At 48.8% G+C, this 19,455-nt stretch overlaps 1 protein-coding gene across 1 annotated transcript; it reads right to left on the reverse strand.

The window, feature by feature from the left end:
• Positions 1-240: 240 nt before the first annotated feature.
• Positions 241-18,185, reverse strand: PRKCSH (PRKCSH beta subunit of glucosidase II; the record flags this gene model as incomplete). The annotated part of the gene is given in 7 exon segments (XM_079551163.1): positions 241-307; positions 4,160-4,217; positions 17,141-17,236; positions 17,939-18,042; positions 18,044-18,053; positions 18,112-18,163; positions 18,165-18,185. Coding segments are annotated over 7 exon segments (408 nt in total).
• Positions 18,186-19,455: the final 1,270 nt, after the last annotated feature.

The raw sequence follows: 19,455 nt of genomic DNA on the forward strand, positions 1-19,455 counted from the left end.
CATCCCAATCCCAATTCCAAATCTCATTCCCAGTCCCTCATCCCAAGCCCGTCACCCACCTGTCGATCTCAATCCCTCATCCCAATCGCAATCCCACATCCCCGATCCCAACTCCAATCCCAATCCCATCCCCTATGGCAACAGAGGGCACCCCGAGGCCCCTCCCGCACAGCCATTCTGCCCCGCCCCCGGCCTCTCATTGGTTAGGGGCACTTCCGGTCCATCTGTGCCTCTCATTGCTCAGCGGCAGTTCCGGCCCGCCTCCAGTCTCTGATTGGTCAGCAGCAGCGCCTCCGGCTCCGATTGGCTGAGAAGACAACGACAAAAACAGAGGAGCGTGGAACTGAAGAAGGCTGCTCTGAGAGCTGCTGCTGCACGTGCGGAGGTGAGTCCTTGGTGAGCGCAGACACGGCACTTGCTGTGCTCAGTGCCTCCGTCTGTCGGATGTGACAGATAGTGCAGAATCCCAGGGCAAGCAGTGTAATAGAAAAGCACCCAGCTGTGTGTTTGAGGAAATCACAGAATTGTAGGGGTTGGAGGGGACCTCTAGAGATCATCAAGACCAACGCCCCTGTCAGCTGTAAGTGAGAGCTGCCCAGGGGAGCTTGGATGCCTTCCTCTGGCTTGAGAAGGGCATGTTGGTAACGGCCGGAGGGTTTTGCTGTGATAAAGAGCCTTGCCATGTCGGGCACTGCGACCTTGGAAACCTCATTCCCCCAGCAGAGCATGAATCTTACCATCGGCAGCTGTTGTGGGAAGTAACAACAGTGACCTGAATGGCAGGAACGTGCTGTGCTGCATGGGGCCGTTCTGCAAGTGTCCTAATCAGACTTGCTTAAGGAGATCTCCCCAGATTGTTCCTGTGCTGTTTCCTTGCCTTGTTTCTTTCCAGTGCTGCGCAATGAACAGCCTTGTGGAGATGATGCAGAAGCTGCAGCTGAAGGACTGAGAGGACGAGCATCAGCAGGCAGCGCTGCAGCGCGCAGCGTTACAGGGCAGCATTCCGAGTGCCGCCAACTCTGCACCCCGAGTTTGGTTGTAGTCAATAAAAACCAGCCACAATTAGACATCGACAAAGAGCGCATGGCCTGATTTGTCCCGTGGCATTCCATGAGCTGCTGCACTCCTACTGGTCCAGAGTAGAACCTATGCAGCTTCGGAGCACCAACCCGCCATCCTGGCACGGTTTTTGGAGGCAGTGCTCCAAGCGCTCCTACTGTTGCTGACACCTGACGTTGCCCAGGGAGGACCTGGCCACTGCACTCTGCTCCACCCCCTGTGCCACACACACGTGTGCAGCCCACCACCCTTCCACCTGCTGTGCAAACGCACCATCCCATCTTGCACACTTCAGCCACACTGCTTTCCTCCTCCTCCCCCACCAGTTCCCATTCCTGCTTCCCCTTCCTGTGCCCTCCTCCCCACTTTGTTGTTTTGGCCCCAAAAGCCTGCCATCTCTCACAGCCCTCTGGTTTGCATGAGGCTTTGCATCGCTTCCTTTGTGCACAAGCCCCCACTGCTGTGCCCCTTGTTGCACCCCTCTTTTGCAGCACTGTGTAGCAATCCCCCCCTACTAAAAGTACAGTTAGCTCAGAAATCCAGATTGTTTCCAATTAGCATTTTTAATTAAAACACAACCTTGCAGCCATGGCTGTGAATCCTTATCACTGCACTGAGCTACTCCTGGCAGTGAATTCTCTCTCTGCACCATTGGTTTTGTAGCAGTCACTGTTACCTTTGCCTCGATATCCCTCTGGGTTCTCTGCACGTGTCCCTTTCTGAAATCGTACTTCTCACGGGGAAACCCCCTCACAACCTTTCCTCTTTGCTTTTGTACATGGAACATCCGTATTTTATCCTCCTTTACGTGAACTTTATTACAACCTTTGGGCTGTAATACCCCTGACAATGAAAACACAACTTGCATGTTAATGCGACACTGCTGTGCTTTGTACCAAATCAGTGCTCCTTGGGTCTCTGAGGTAGGACAGGGTGAAGGGGAGCGGCGTGAAGCTGTGTGCAGGAAATCTGAGGGTGGGAGGGCACTGCCAAGCCCAGCTGGTGCATCTCTGTGCAGTTTTGCCTTCCCGAGAGGAACCCAGAGCTTCCCGGTAGTTTTCTGCTCCTGTACTGCAGTGTGAGCATAAGGTTCTGCTGCCTCCTTCTTCTGGAAGATCCTCTGCTGCCATGGACATCTGATACAGGCACCTGTCCTTTTCTGTTTGTTTTTTAATCAGGACACATTATGCCTGTTGTGTTTGCTGCACGTTACTTACCAAAGTCACCACGAAAGGGTTTTGATTTTCCTGCAGTCAGATTTGCTCTCACGTAACAAGCTTCTATGACAGAGTCCGTCTGACTTTTGAAATTGTTTTGTTGAGGTTCAAGACATTCTAGTCTTTATAGTTTATAGTCTTTATAGCACCACCCTTCCCTCCTGCTTATAAGTTCCCATTTAATTACTGGAAGGCCACATCAGGTTTCCCCAGAGCATTCTCTTCTCCAGGCTGAACAAGCCCAGCTCTCACTGCTGGCTCAGGTGAAGTTTTTTGTCTGCCAGGACACCGAAGTCCTTCTCAGCAGGGCCGCCCTCCATGAGTTCTTCTCCCAGCCTGCACAGATATCTGGGGTTGCCCTGACCCAGGTGCAACACCCTACACTTGACCTTGCTGAATCTCATTAGGTTCAGGTGCTCCCTCCCAGATGAAGATTTTGAAACAGCTCTGTGAAGAAATGAAAGAACCTTGAGAGCAACAGGAGTTCTTTCAGGCTGGACCTTAGGAAAAACTCCTCCAAAAGAGTGGTTGGGCCCTGGACAGACTGCCCAGGGAGGGACTGCAGTCAGATTCCCTGGAGGCGTTCAGGAAATGTTTAGGTGTGCATATGGGAACTGCTAAGTGAGAGCCTGAACCTCTGATTGATCACCTGAGGCGAGCCATGAGTCAGCCAGAGGAGCACAGGGAAGGCAATTCAGCTGTGCTGCCCTCCTGGATGTATTTAAGAGCTGGCTGCCAGTGGGGAAGGAGCTCTTCTAGAGATTGGCCCTGCTGGAGTTTTGTGAGTGAGCCCTGGGTAGGGGTAAGCCTTCTGTTTGTTCTCTTTTTGTTATCGTAGTCTGCTTTGTCGAACTCTCTTGTTTCTCTCCTCATTATAGCATCTTACTAGTCATTGATTATACAGTGTGGCACTGAGGAAGATGAGCGATGTGGAACACGTTTCTTTAGAGTCGTTTCAGAATGGCATTTCACTTAATTGTGAACCAGGCAAGGGGGTGCAGAACAAACAGAGGCAAAACAGAGTGCAGGGAGGGATGTGGACGGGGGGGAGCTGAGGAAGGCAGCCTCGTCTCTCTCCTGCACCAGGCACTCGTGCTCATGTATTGGTTCAGACTGTGTTTTGGAAAGTCCGCTACAAGTCACAGTAATGAGCAATGGGGGTGGGCAATGTGGTAACAGCTTCTTGGAAACAGTTGTGATGTTCCCTCCTATTCTACAAGTAATATCAGGATAATCAACGCCTGACCTGGTACAAGACCTCTCTTGCATTTTCTTCCATCTCTTTCCCTGTGGTCCAACAGCCACTGATTTTCTGTACAAGAAGAGAAACTTCTCAAAAAACAGGGCAGCTGTTCTCCAGGATGCATACCCTGGGGATGGTTTAAGGTCAGAATGCTGAGGGGAGGCAGCCATTTCTCTGCTTCTCCTTATCCCTTCCCTGCAGGTCACCAAGCTTCAGTGTCTATCTCCCAGCATCTCCCAACAACCACTTCTATTGCCACCAGGGATCCAGCTTTCACATGCTGCAAAATGGTGGGCTTTGCTCTGCTCTGTGTGTCACTGCAGAGAGCAGAGGGACTTGGCAGACCCTGCTGGAGGGCTTGCAGCCCTGGCAGACCCTGCTGGAGGGCTTGCAGCCCTCTTGCACTTTCACCTGTGTATATTAAGATATTATAATCACAAAATAAAGAATAGAGTTAGGCAATGCAGACTATGATAACAAAAGGGAATTAATCAAAGTCTTACCCTTATGCTGGGCTCACCCACAAAACTCCACTAGAGGCAATCTCCGGAAGAGATTCTTTCCCACTGGTATGCAGCTCTTCATTGGATCTAGGAGGAATTGCCTTCACCTGTGCTTCTCTGGCTGACTTGTTGCTCACCTTAGGTGATCAATCAGAGGTTCAGGCCGTGACTCAGCAGTTCCCATACGCTCCACCCCTTCACAGCGTGAACCATGGTCAGGTTAACTAAAGGGTAGGCTTTCCCTTTTCAGAGATCCTCTATATCGCGACACTTACACAGTTTTATCGTGATGTGTGTTGGTACAATTCAAGACGAGTGGCGATCAGTGGATGTCCATACTCTTCTATGGGCCAGTGCTCGATGATGTGACTGGAGGCATGAGGTCCTGAGGTGCAGGTCCGTGCTATGTTCCATCAGTCCCATGCAGACCGTCGCCGGGTGTTGTACGTGATCTGACAGCAACACTGGAACGCTTGATGGCATTTTGTTCCTTCCAGTGATCCTGAAGGCTCACAGACTCACGGGGGGTAACACAGATGTTTCAGAGGTACCCGGAGGGGAAGGTCTGCTCTCCAGGGCGAGATGCAGGCCGTATTTCTATCCTGGGTCAACACTTCCGCCTGTACTGGGGCACGTCCTGGCCGCCTGTACCACACCTTCTGGTCTGCGGTGCGTAACGATATCAGGCACCAAAGGAGGTGTCCTGATCTGCCACAGGGACACGATGGGGGTCCCTTTAGCAATAAAGATCGGAGTGTTGACCACAGTATCAGTAGGCCATGTACCTGTTACTGGAGGGACTGCTGAGCCTCCCACCTCCAATAGTCTCCCCCAAAGTGCAAGTAGGCCACACCATTCGGGTCCTACCTGCACCTTCCAGGGCCATTTCATTTTATGGGTACCCGGATCTAAATTCTCAGGGGCAGGGAGCGGAGGATTATTTTTGTTACCAATCTGGGGTCTTACCTGATGATCAGTGCCCGTAATTTGGATCCTAAGCGGGGTGGCCCATGTTGTCTGCAACATTCTCAGGGCACTGGGTCTGCCGTCTCGAGGTCTTTCTTTCAGGTCCCGCAGGGTTTCATACAGTCTTTTTGTCCACCCCTGCAGGGACTGGGAGTCTGTCTTCAGGGCAGCCTTAAGAATACCGTTATAACGTTCGATGAGGCCTGCCCCCGTTGGATTATATGGCAGGTGCAATCGCCATTCGATGTTATTTTCTTCTGCCCAGCGCTGTATTGTTGCACCATAAAATGAGTCCCTTGGTCGCTCTCGATGACTTGAGGTGTCACCTCAACCCACCCGCTGCTTTTGCTTTCTCCCTTAAACATCCCATAGTAAGTCTTGCACAGTAATGTGTGCCATGGCTCTTGGCAACAACCTCCCTCAGTCCTGAAGGTGCTCTAGCGTGTGATGGATTTCACACCGGACACTGGGACAGCCCTGAAAGAGGTCCAGGTCACTTCTGCTTTGCACCTTGTGTTCCTCTAAGCTCTTAGAACTTTGACTTTTCTGCACAATTATTGATCTCTGTCTTGAGGTAAGAATCCCACCTGCAGCAGAAGTAAAGAAACGTGTTTTTCAACTTGAAATAAAGTAGGAAATACTCTTGTGGTGCTTTTGTTGTATCTTATTTCTTTTCTAGGAAAAGGTCAGCAGCATCCCTTCAGTAGTAATGGAGCCAGCATCGAACAACGAAGGGGAAGGAGAAGAACATGATGTCATGATGAACGAGTCCGAAGATGCTGCAGCAGAGATGGGCACTCAGGCACTGACAGTGAAACTTGCCAAGTTGGAAGTGAGCAGGAACCAACTGAAGAAGTGCAGACTGCACCTTCTCAAGATCAGCCTGCGTCAGCAGGAGGCACAGCTTCTGACATGCCACCGGGCTTTCTCTTTAAGGTCTACTTGTTTGCTGTTCTTTTAGACATCTTTTCACATCTAGCTTCTGTGAAAATTGAGTCATTGCGATGGTTTACTGAGGCCAAAGGACGCCTGGTTTCACAGCCACGTGCTTGCATGCACATGCACTCACCCAACCTTTGGTTGTTTTTTCTCCATACATGAATTTTGAGAAACATATTTTCTGCACTTGGATTTTGCTGGTTATATCCCTCTGTAGCTGTAAGAGTCATTAGAGGTCTCCTTTCATCTCGCCAAATCAGTACTGACAGTGAATCTTTTAAGTAAAATTCCACTGCCAGGGATTTAGTCAGCAGTATCATAGGATCGTTTGCTAACAGTACCAAAAAGGCATTTTTCTGGCCTGAGAATCTGTAGAGGAAGTTCCAGCCCTGTTGAAATCTGTGGGACTTCAACAATTCACTGTAATGAAGTTGAAGTGTCCTTTCATGTCCTTAGTATTGCTGTCCCGACGAACTGTTAGGGTATTCAGGCAGAAAAGCTTAATGAAGCTGCAGGGAAATCCTCTCCTTGGCTGGTAAGAGCCACAGAGATTCCTGGTTCTCAAGGTTCCTTCACTTCAGAATCAGTGAGCAGGAGAAACGCTCCTTGAGGCTAGATGAACTTTATGTGCTTCCTGCTGTCGTTTGCATACTTCAGACTAGTTAGTCCCATAGCACTCCATAAATATGCCATTCCTTCTGATCCAAGGTCACTGGTCAAGATTTTCAGCAAACAGTGAGAATGGCATTAAGGTTAGAGTGACCAGAATTGTGCAGTTTTGGTGCAGACCTGCTCATCTGTTGTTCATCTCTTGTTTTTTGTCACGCTTCCTTGAGTCAAACGTAAATAAGAAGCAGCAGAATGCACGACTGCCATCTGGTTCTCGATGCTGTATTGTTTCATTATTGCAGTGACCACGGAACTGTCTGTGCTTTGAGAAAACTAGGGTAGTGCCTCTCTTCAGGAGGAAGAGCTATTTAGTTAAATGGTCTGTTCAGGACAGTGTGCTAACCCCACAATGTTTTAATGATCACCTCTTTGACAGAGAGATGTTTTTGGCATTCCTATCTGCCAGTGAATGGGAGTTCTTTCCAGGACAAACAGGAGCTGTGGTTCCCATTGCTAACTTCTTTTATCCTGTACTGAAACTGGTGCTGTACTCTAATTTCCAGGGATGCTTACATCAATCACAGCATCCAGCAGACAGCATAAGGAAGGGTCTGAAGGGACATTTCCTGTGATTCTTTTCCAAGCTTATTAGCAAAATCCTGCCATCCCTCTCCTGAGGTCTAGGCATGATAGTGGGAAATGAAGGCAAGTTCCTTGCACGGTAGGAATAATGGACCAGGACTTGTCCAAGAGGCAGCACCTGTGGGATTCTGCAACCTTGGGAAAGGAGGTTTGGTTTCTTTCAGTAGTTTCAGGAAGATTTACTGAAGCTGTACCTGTTTCATAAACTGTGACTAGAAACTTTGATGTGAACATGAACAGCTTGAACGTACGTGTCGATGGCCATATATTTCCATAAAGAAAGAAGTGAAAGAGCACATTTTTCTTTTTTCACAGTGTCTCTGTTTTGATCATTTCTGTACATATGGTATTTCCTTTAGGTTGAAGTTCTGCATGATTTGGAGGCAGCTAACGGTGATGAGCTTAGTTTAAATGGAGGGGATATGGCACTAGTAATTCCTTCTGAGACCACAGCTGATCAGGTAACAACAACGTGATTAGTTATTTCTTTTGCTAATGTTTCCCTTTGTCTCAGTTTCCTTCTCACTCTTTAGAGTTAATTTGAAATGTTGGTTCAAAACGTCTTTACTGTTAGAAAAGACCAACATTCTTATTTTGCCCTTCTACTTGGTTTGATTTGTGACCAAGCAGCACAGCTAACTAAGCTGAAGTCCCAGGTATGTACTGCCAGCAGGATCCAACTTCGGTTCATTTTTTTAGGGCTCTTTTATGTTGCTTTGTAGTGAATTTTATACAGGCTTACATACAGACACAGGCTGAATACAGAAGATGGCTTACAAATTGTGCATCCTGCTATCATTTTGTTGTAACACTGGGTCAGAACTGACTGTATTTCCCCACATGTTCAGAGTTTTACATGGAGATCTGGGGAAATATGCATTTGCCCAGAGAGAGCACTGAGACTGCACACCAACAGTTCTGTCCTGCAGCCCAATGGCACAGAGGTGTTCCTGTATGTCCTGTGTGCCTCTTGGGACCTGAGCCTCACACAGCTGTGCTCCTGAGCTGCACCAGCAATCGCTTTGTCCTTGGTGCAAGAACCCAACAGTTCAGTGTCATTTAAGATGTTTTATTTTGTCTTAACAGCGTGTTTCAGGTTAATTTTTAAACGATTTAATTCCACACGTTCTATTGATTTGCAGTCAAGTGAATGAATTTTTTAGCTCCTCTTTAAGAGCAGCCCATCTTGTACAATTCGTACGAGCCACTTTGTGGCTGCAGTGGCAGGAAGTGTTGATGAAAAGCATCCCATTGAACTGGGGGCTGGGAGGTTGGGCTCTGGACCTGCACAGTGAGACAGCCAGGTCTCTGCTCCGAATGAAGAGCAGTTCTTCAAACATGCCCAAATGCTGTCAGCGCGTGTTTGGAGAGCCAGAGACTGTTTGTTATCTAAGCTGAACTCTCTCTTAATACAAGAGACAAGTAATTGCTTTGGTTTCTGATTCTTTTTTACTGTTGTTTCTGAATAAAAGATTATTTTATTTTCCTTTTCACTGGGACACTTTGTTATTTTGTAGGGACAGATGCTCTTATGCTTACTCAAACTGTGCTGTGTCTCACCTCTTGGGCTGTTGAGCTGATTTCATTGTCAGTATTTGCAGAACCTACTCTAAGGATATAAAAATAGGCTGTCCTCAGTTATTTTTTCTTATCATGTTTTGTATTAAATCTATATAACCTTCCCTTGGTGAATCCATTGGTTGTTTTTCTCTTGTGGTGTGCATCCAAATCCCATTAGCGTTCACTGGAGTGAACTGTGTGCAGTGATGGAGAAAATAAAGCTCCATGTATTCATGTTGCTGAGATCGCTCTGCTCATATCTGTATTACTACTGCATATTTGCCCTTCGTGTTTCACATCACCTAGAACTCAATTTTTCTCTTTTACCGGATAATTTGTTGATTTCAGAGAGTATTTGATCTTGGTTCTTTTTCCTCCTGCAAAATTGATCTAAAACCATCATTCTGAGATAGCTAGTGCTGTCAGCCTGTGCTCCCTGTGCAAAGCCAACTCATCCCAGCCAGTGACTCCAACTTTCATCCGTAATTATTGAGTTGAAGTCATCATCCATTACAACTTCAGTCCTGAGCAGAATCTACTCTGTCCATGGTAGAAAACTTCAGTTCCCCCACCTCAGGTTTTCCAAAAGGTGAGCTTCAAAAACGTGCTGCCAGTTACTCCATCTCTCTCTGTACTGTCTGTAGAATAATAATGAATCAGCATTAGAAATTCCCTGCTAATCATCACTTTACTCTGACTCCTGTTCTTAAAAGGAACAAAGCACAGAGTTAGCCATGTGGTGAGATGAAAATAGGCTGATCACTGCAAAAATACTGCGTGGGTTTTATTCCAGGTGAAATGGATAGCACTTAGGAGAACCAGCACTTTCCAGTAAGAAATCTTCCTTTGGATTGATGGATTTGGATTGCAGCGTTGCACGTCAAGATCTGGCTTAGGCTGAAGCTTCCAGGAATTTCTGGAAAAGGTTGTTGAGTATCAACTGACTTTTAGTTTCTAGCGATTGTGAAGGCAGAGAAAACAAGAACTGTTATTTCTTCTGACTGTCAATACAGGAACGAGAGAAAAGAACTCTCAGAAAAAAATAATCAGATGAAAACATGGATTTTTCTCCTCATCTGTGGCATTCTATAATGATTCTAGCACACTGCTGTGCTCTTACTGTGTAAGTATCCCAATATTGCTGTGAGAACTTTGAAAACATCTCCACGTGCATTTGCACAAATGCAGGTTTGCTGTGACACTGGATGACTCCAGAGGCTGATGATCCAATGTTCAGTTCAGTTGGAGGTTAGGTGGGATAAAGGCCATCTAATGTGCTCACAGTCTCACAAAACCATGGCAGAACAGAGAAAACAATCTGTGCAAAATCAGAGTGTGCTGTGTAACAAATCACCACTTCTTTTAGCCATGTGACTCTCAAACTTCTCCAGGCCTGGAGTATGTAGAAAGAATGGGAGAGAGCTGACCCTGAAGATGCTCTGTCTTTTCTCTTTCAGGAGGCTGCTTGACAGGCATTAAGGAATCTGAGTGGCTTCAGCACAGAGATGTGAATGGTTGTAAAGGACTTTTCCCAGAGAACTTCACACGCCACCTGGAACAGTTCTTCTCACAGGACATGAATGTGGTTTGAAGCTCAGTCAGTGGGTTCTTCACCTTGAAACACAGGAGCCCCCTTTTTTTGTAGTTCAGCCTGTTAATGGTTTACAGATTGGTTGCTTGTTGAAGCGTATCAAAATGAGCATGAGTGCAAGCAGTTAAGCTAGCCATTTCTGAAGCAGTGCGTGAAACAAATCAAATACAAACAGAAATGTCCTCATTTGTTCGCATGCACGTGGCAACAGGTTTGTTTGTGCTTTGCCAGAGCTGTGGTGATCCTGTGTTTGGTCCTTTCCCATGAAATCCAAAATTAGTCTCCTTGGTAGCAAAACCTGAACTTGTCTGCACTCAGTGCATCGTATTGAGTTGCACTGCAGAAAACTTAATTAGTAATCCTGTAGTAATGAGGTCAAACTATTACAAGTTTACGTGTTTAAAAAATATAATTAACTGCTGCAGTTTTCCAGTGTTGCTTTTGGACGCGCACAGTGTATCTACACGGGAACTTGGACGTGTGTCTGCAGGTGCATGTGGGTATGTGTGCATCTCAGCAATGTCATGCAGTGCTTTGGCTGTGCAGTGCCATCAGGGCATGCATTGCTCTCCCACTGTCTGGCATTACATACAACAGTTTTGTTCCAAAGCAGAACCAGCTGCTCCATTGCCAAAGCACTGCACAGCGTCCGTGTGAGTGAGGTGAGGTTTTCATTCTGAGATGATGAATGGCATTATTGTCAAAGCTGCTGAACCTTTGAGGAGGCGTGGCTCGGTTTCCTCTTCCGGCTGCAGTAGTTACAGTGAGGTAATCTGGAAGGGGAACTGTTATGATGCTCATCTATACTTTTTTTACTTAATTGGCTGAATAAAAAAAACACGACAAAGTTAATCTCTGAGAAATAAACATCTTTTCACAATAATATTTATGCAGCGTACCTTCACAGATCCTTTTAAATTAAGGTACATAATGTATGCTGTATCAAAAAAGTAACTTCTGTTTTCCAGAGCTGTGTCATTAAAAATAAACCCGTGATCCACAGATGTTTCATCTGTGATGCTTTTGAAGTTGTGTTACAATGAATTTCACGTGGTTCCTGTGTTCTCCTGGGGAATCTAACTTTAATTTCATGCCTCTTTTCCCAAAGAAGCACAGCACAGCTGGTGCACCATCTCAACTCTTGCTTTCAACCCCCAGGTTCCAGCAGGTCTGACTCCCAGCTCAGCACATCTCCTGGCTGCTCCTCCTGGAAATGGGCTCCGGCCACCAGCAGCAGCAGGGGAACTTGTCTGTGCCCAGCCGTCACTCAGGCTGCTGCCTCTTATTCGTCTCTTGCTCGTCCATTGATCTTGTGTGAAAAGAAAATTCTCCATCACTCTGCTCCGTTCTGTGTGCAAGCAAGGCAAATTTTTCTATTTTATTCTTCTGTTTGTTGGTTTGTTGCTGTTACGTTCAAGTGATGCCCTCCTCCCCAGAGCTGGATCAGCCCAGAACTGTTTCCCACTCCTGCACTTCTCTGTTTAACGCACTATACTGCGCTTGGTGAATTACCAGATTTTATGCTTTCCAGGTGATTGTGAAGCAATAGCCGTTGTGTCTTGATTTCTCTAGAGACTTATTTCTGCCTAGGGCAGCACACACTGCTAACCTACAGCAGCTGTCATTTCTATTTCTGCACTGAATGAACTCTCAGAGTATCTAGGGCCCCGATGTCCCGATCCTGTGGGCTATGGATGCTGTGGCCGTGGAAGTGAGACAGAGTAACTGAAGATGGAGGAGCGTTTCATGAGAGCGAACTGATCAATTGTGTATCTGCAGCTTGTCTCTCCAGCTCGCAACCTTTCACGAATAATGGAAGGTGTGCAAGATGAATGGCACGTTTGTCCCATCCTCCTCCTCCTCTCCCTCCCCCACCCCTTGTTCCACCCCTCCCCTACCTCACACCTGGATGCATCTGTCCCTGCCTCCAGGAGACAAAGCTGCTGTGGGCGCCATCCTGCTCGAACTGCGGGGGACTTGTTTGCACGGTGCTCTGCTTACTGATGCCCTAGCACCAGGAGAACACAAAGTAAATCACAGTCTCACTAAGCTCCTGCTTAATGAAGGTGTTGAAGTACCTTTCTGACTGGAGGAAGAAACACTGAACAATGTTGCTATGATGGTAAGGTAAGTGGATGAGGCGGTGGGTGCAGGTGCAGTTTGCAGGACTGGGCAGGCAGAGCACAAGCAGCCATTCCACTGTACAAAAGCTCAAATAGGATTTTATTGTCAGTTTGCAAAACAGATTTAAAAGATCTTCTTTATTTGAAACAGTCACAGGTGACGACTCACCATTGGATAAGCCAGTTCCTGTCTACAAAAAGTAGTTAGCCTAGCTAACATTTCTGAAAGCAGTGCAAAAGAGCGCGGAGATGTTTTTCTATCTGCTGCAATGAGTAGAGCTGGCTCTGCTGTGTCCTCTGGCAGCAGAATGTTTGCTGCAGATCGGAGGCTGCAGGCAACCCATGGGGCTGAAGCCAGCTGCTTTGTGAGAGCAAAGCTTTGTCGTCATTCCGGGGGAGGAATTGGAGGTAATGTGGTCTCTGTCCATGCCTAGAATCAGAGAATACAAAGTGGGGCGTAGTTTTAAACCAAATGCACAGATACTTGATCAGATAGCCACTTTTCAAGCATTCCCCTCTCAGATCTGCACCCCCTGATTTCAGCTCTGATGCTGTCTTTGCATGTAGCTGCCTCCAGCAACATTTCAGACACACCTGTGTTACTCTTGCATGATGTCTTCACTCTGACCCATCAGCACCACATGGGGAAAACCACAGCACTCCCCAAACACTTCCTCCTATAAATCGACAGGAAGACTTCATAATTAACATTATTCTAGCAAAGCTGAAATCAATCCGAAGGGGACTGTGCTTCGTAACACAGTGTGCTCAGAAGCAGTTAACAGAAATTTTGCTGAGAGAAAATGCTTAGAAAGTAATGGAAATACCACTCCATGCAGACAGGACTTCTGCCCAGCCACAGGCCATAAGTACAGAGCAGAGCAAAGCAGCATGCAGCCATCGGAAATACGGCCTGCAGGAGGCAGAGGCTCACGTGTGCCAGAGAGCATCAAGCTGCTCCATCCTGGTGGGTGTGTGCTGAAGCACCATTGTGCAAGGCCAGCATCTGCCGTGCGCTCAAGCAAGGCACGCATCTACACTGCTGGGCACTGCTGGTCCTAATAGCCCAGGGCTCAAAAGTTCTCGTGAGCTGTCAGAAAAGCAGGCCCAGCGTGGAGCTGGGTGGCTCTTCTGGAACAAAGCCCTGCCTCTCTGTAGCTAACAACAAGCACAGGAGTCCCAGCTGTATCCCGAGCGTGGCTTTGGAGCAGAAAACAAACTGGACTCTCCCTTCTGGTGCTGCTCTGGCATTCCGTTTGCTGTGTATAAGGAGAAGATCCAGAGCAGATTCACTCTCTTAGTCGGAGATGGGGGAACATACCTCTGGAAAGAAGATGCGGTGGTAGGGGTGCTGTTTGTGGAGACAAACAGCATCCAGGGTTGGTGCAGATGGCTGAGCAGGCCCATGGAGTTGTTCCAGGCATGAGGAAGCCGGGAGTTCACCATGAACTAGTCCATTTGTGCTGCAAAAGCAGGCAGCTCTTTCTAGGCAGGGCTGATGAAAGATGCTTCTGGGACAGAGCTGGGGGTCTGAGGAGAGCAGAGTGACCTGGGGAAGGGCACAGCTGAACAACCCTGCTTTCTACATGTGTGCTTAACAAGACTTATGGGTAAGATGAAATGGAATGGAGCAGATAGATAGATAGATAGATAGGTGCACACAAAACAGTGGCTGGATTGAATATTTTAGGTCTTCTCTACAGTGAAAGAATTGAGTCAGACGGGGGGACACACTTTGAAAGTTCCCTTGCAAATATTTGGGCCCAAGATCTTGGCATCCAGTGGGCTTATCTCCTATTCCCTTGCATGCACCAGCTGCAGGTAAAATCCAACGGTGCAGTGGGTTGTTGAAACGATGTGGAAGGCAATGCGGGGAAGAACATTAAAGCAGTGGGAGAAGCATTTGGCAGAAGCCACCTGCTTGGCCAGCGCTCAAGGATCGATGAGCCTAGACCGTTGTAGTGGAAATGCTGATTCCACGAGGTATCTTACTGTGAAGGCTGTATGGGAGCTGCTGAATCACAGCCTGAACCTCTGGTCGATCACCTGAGGCGAGCGCTGATCAGCCCTGGGAGCACAGTGAAGGCAATGCGCTGCTGGGAGGGATGGAGCCTGGCTGCGCCTCTCCTGGACCCCATTGAAGAGCTGACAGCCAGCGGCGAAGAGTCTCCTTTGGAGATCCCTCCTGTGCAGTGCTGCAGTGAGCCCAGGATAAGGGTAAGCCCTTTATCTATTCTTTTTGGTGTCATAACCTGCTTCGCCAAACTCTCTTGTATATTTCCAAATTATAGCAATTGTATCATCATTGATTACACAGAAAACTAAAGAGATCAAATGAGAACGTAAGTCACAGAAAAGCATTCCAACTCACTGCCCGATCACAACATTGTTTATTGGTAGAGTCACACAAAAACGTCTATTTATATATTATGTAAATACTATAATATAATATACTTATTTACATTTCATTAAGGCATATGAATATAAACATATTTATTTACATTTAATAAGGCATACATAAACAAATAATATATTTATTTAAATTTAAATCAGGCATATGCCTTCAAAATTAACGAAGATCCTATGGAATTAAAGGCGTATGCCTTCAGAATTAACTTAGATCCTGTGGAATTAAGGCATATGCCTTTAGAATTAACTTAGACCCTATGGAATTAAAGGCATATGCCTGCAGAACTAACTTAGACCGTATGGAATTAAGGCATATGCCATCAGAATTACCTTAGACCGTATGGAATTAAAGGCATATGCCTTCAGAATTAACTAAGACCATATGGAGTTAAAAGCACATGCCTTCAGAATGAACTTAGACCTTATGGAATTAAAGGCATTTGCCTTCAGAATTAACTTAGATCCTATAGAATTAAGGCATATGACTTCAGAATTAACTTAGACCCTGTGGAATTAAGGCATATGCCTTCAGAATTAACTTAGATCGTATGGCGTTAAAGGCATTTGCCTTCAGAATTAACGTATATCCTGTGGAATGAAAGGCATATGCCTTCAGAATTAACTATGATCTTATGTAATTATGGGGATATACCTTCAGAATTAACTTATTTCCTATATAATTAAGGCATATGCCTTCAGAATTAACTTAGACCCTATGGAATTAAAGGCATATGCCTTCAGAATTAACTTAGAACCTATGCAATTAAAGGCATATACCTTCAGAATTAACTATGATCTTATGTAATTAAAGGGATATACCTTCAGAATTAACTTAGATTCTATATAATTAAGGCATATGCCTTTAGAATTAACTTAGACCCTATGGCATTAAGGCATATGCCTTAAGAATTAACTTAGACCCTGTGAAATTAAATCATATAACTTCAGAATTAACTTAGATCTTATGGAATTAAGGCACATGCCAAAAGAATTAACTTAGATCCTATAGAATTAAAGGCATATGCCTTCAGAATTAACTTAGATCTTATGGCATTAAAGGCTTTTGCCTTTAGAATTAGCTTAGACCCTATGGAATTAAGGCATATACCTTCAGCATTAACTTAGATCCTGTGGCATTAAAGGCATATGCCTTCAGAATTAACTATGATCTTATGTATCTATCTATCTATCTATCTATCTATGTATCTAATAATATATATATTATATATCTAAAGCCCCCCTCCCCCCCCCCCCAAGGTTCCCTATAGGGCTCCTGCTGCTCCCCCTAGAAAGCCCCAATGTCCCTCCCATACAGATTCCTCCCCATAAAACCCCCCCAGACCTTCTCCCCCATAGAGACCCCCCCCACGCAGACCCCCTCCATATCCCCATGCAGACCCCCCCATACAGACCCCCTCCCCAATACAGACCCCCTGCCCAGCTTCCCCCCCATACAGACCTCCTTCATACAAACCCCCTCCCCATGTCCCCATACAAATCCCTTCCCCATATCCCCATACAGACCAGACCAGCCCCATAAAGACCCCCCCATGTCCCTGTGCAGACCCCCCCCCCATACAAAACCCCCCCACGCAGTGACATTCTTCCTTCTTGCCCTTTTTGAAGACCGCAGTGACATTGGCTCTCCTCCAGTCTTCAAGCACCTTCCCCCGTCCTCCAACACCTCCCAAAGATGACCGAAAGCGGCTCAGCAATCACCTCTGCCAGCTCCCTCAGCTCCCGTGGATGCATCCCATCGGCTCCCATGGATTGGTGAACGTTGGTGCTGCCGAGGCGCTCCCGGACCACCTCTTCCCTGACTGCAGGGAGGTCTTCCATTCCCCAGAGCCTCTCACTCACCTCCAGGGTCTCGGGTTCCTGAGGGGGAGCTTAAACCCTCAACCACAGCCCCCAAGGACCCCCCCCGCCCCACATAGGACCCCCACACCCCCCTCCACCCCACACAGAGGATCTCAGTGCCCCTCCAGGACCCCCCATCCCCTACACAGCCCCCCAAATTAACCCCCCAGGAACACTTCGTTATGTTGCCCTGTCCCCCCCCGCCCCCCAAGAGACCCAAATGTCCTCAACCACCACCCCCCAAGGACCGCCCCCACCCCACAAGGACCCCACATCCTCTCCATACCCCCCTCCACCCCACACAGAGCTTTGTGGGCCTCAGAGCCCCTCCAGACCCCCAAATTAACCCCCAAGGGACACTTTGATCCCACCCCCCCTCCCCCCCCCCAAAAAAAACCCACAACGACCCCCCCACTCACCACAGACGCCATCATTGACGTGGGCAGAGGGGATGTTCTGGGGTCGGTACCCAGCATTGGTGCAGTGGAAATGGCCATTGGGGCAGGCTGAGGTCCCTCAGGTGGGGGGAAGGGGGGGATCAGGGAGGACAACCCTGAGGAGGGGGGGGTGCAGGGCGGGGGGGGCACAAAATTGATGGGGTGCACAGGGTGTGGGGGGGAGGCAGAGGATGGGGGGAGGGGAGGGCTAAGGATGTGTGTGGGGGGGTGAAGGGTGGAGAGGGGAGCTAAGGGTGGGGTGGGGGTGAAGGGTGGGGGGCTGCAGAGGGATTGGGGGGTTTGCAAGGTGAGGGGGGGCACAGGGCGGGTGAGCACAAAATTGTGTGTGGGGGGGGCACAGGGTGTGGGGCCAAGGGTGTTGGGGTGGAGAAGGGTCGGGGGGAGGGGGGGCAAGGGTGGGGGGGGGTGGAAGGTGACGAGGGGCACAGGTCATCAGGGGGGTGCAGGGCGGGTGGGCACAATACTGTGGGGGGGGCACAGGATGTGGGGTGGGACACGGTGGGGGGGGGCAAAGGGCACGGGGGGTCATAGAGTGGGGGGGGCACAAGGAATAGGGGGGTCAGCAGGTGAGGGGGGGCACACGACATTGGGGGGTGCGGGGGGGGGGTGCAAAATTCTGGGGGGGGGCACAGAGCTTTGGGGATGGGGGGGCACAGGGTGTGGGGGGGCCACCCGGTGGGGTTCCCCCATTGTGGGGATGGGGTCAAAGCCCCTGCAGACTGCTTCTGGGGGAGGGGAGGGAGCGGGGGGGGGGCTCACCAGGTTCGTCAGAGCCGTCGCGACAGTCGCAATAGTCGTCGTTGACCCACTTGAAGGTGATGGTGGAGGAACCGTCCAGGCAGGTGAAAGGCTGGGATTCCTCAGAAGTGATGGTCTGGGGGGGGTTAAGGAGGGGTGTCCTCATGTGGGGGGGCTCGGGGGGGGTCACTCACTGCTCAGTGAGACGCCGCGGAGCCGCGTCACCTCCATAGTATCCAGGGGGGGCCAGCAGCAGGGGCAGCAGCATGGAAGGGGGGCTGGGGTGGAAAAGGGGAGGGGGGGGCTAGAATTTATAACGCCCTCTTGCTAGGCCCCCCCAGCTCCCTATAGATGCTCCTTGGCTTCTCACAGATCGCCCCGGGGATATTTAAAGCCTCCCCCCCCATCAAGGTTCCCTAGAGGGCTCCTGCTGCTCCCCCTACAAAGCCCCAATGCCCCCCCCCATACAGATCCCTCCCCATACAGACCCCCCCATATAGACCCCTCCCCATACAGACCCCCCCAGACCTTCCCACCCATACAGACCCCCCCATGCAGACCCCCCCATACAGATCCCCACCATGTCCCCATACTAACCCCCCCAGACCTTCCCCCCATACATACTCCTGTACCCCCCCCCAATTTTGAACACCCCCCACCCTGTGCCCCCCCACCTTCTGACCGCCCCATCCCTGTGCCTCCCCAACCCTGTGCCCCCCCCATTAATTTTGCCCCTCCCGCACTCTGTACCCACCCCGCAATTTTGTGCCCCCCCTGCAACCCCCATGCGTTGTGCCCCCCATACCCCCCCACCCTATGACCCCCCCCCCACAATTTCGTGCCCCCTCCACCCCGCACCCCCCAATTCCTTCTGCCCCCTCTCCACTTCTTACCCCCCCCACTCTGTGCCCCACCCCTTGAGCTCCCCCTCCCCCCCGACCCTGTGACCCCCCTTATTAATTTTGCCCCCCCCACCCTGTGCCCCCTGTCAACGGTTTAAGGGCTGGTTTGGCCCGGTTCCGTGACGAGTGGGGTGGAGGGATCTGCAGATCCGCGCCTCCGGAAAAAAAAGGAAACAGGGGACCCCAAAATAATTAAATAACAGCGGCACCGATCTGAGGAGAAACAAACTAATTCACTATGTATATTATCGGAATGCAAGAGAACACGCTATAATACAATATAATCAGAATGGAAGCTAATGAATCAAATATAATGAGAGAGAGAATGTCCGAAAGGTGGAGAGGCCTCAGCACAAGGCTGAGGTGAGATGCGCAGTCCTCCACCTCCTCCTCCTCCTCTTCTCTTTTTCGTTCAAGACACGAAGACACTCGTTTCCATTTCTTGCCCTCCACAGGAGCAACTGGTATTGTTACTGGTGTCTACCTTAATTGATTAGATTTGACTTGGGGATTTTCCCCTTTGGCTTGAATCTCAGCTCGGAAACTCTCTCTCTCCAGAATGGTATTATATAGGGCACGGTAAGCACAAGCCAAACCCCCAGTAAGTTGTACCTCCTTAGATTTATGTAAGGCGCA

The sequence above is a fragment of the Tetrao urogallus genome, assembly GCF_951394365.1.
Source record: "Tetrao urogallus genome assembly, contig: scaffold_38, whole genome shotgun sequence".
In the NCBI taxonomy this organism is placed as follows: Eukaryota; Metazoa; Chordata; class Aves; order Galliformes; family Phasianidae; genus Tetrao; species Tetrao urogallus.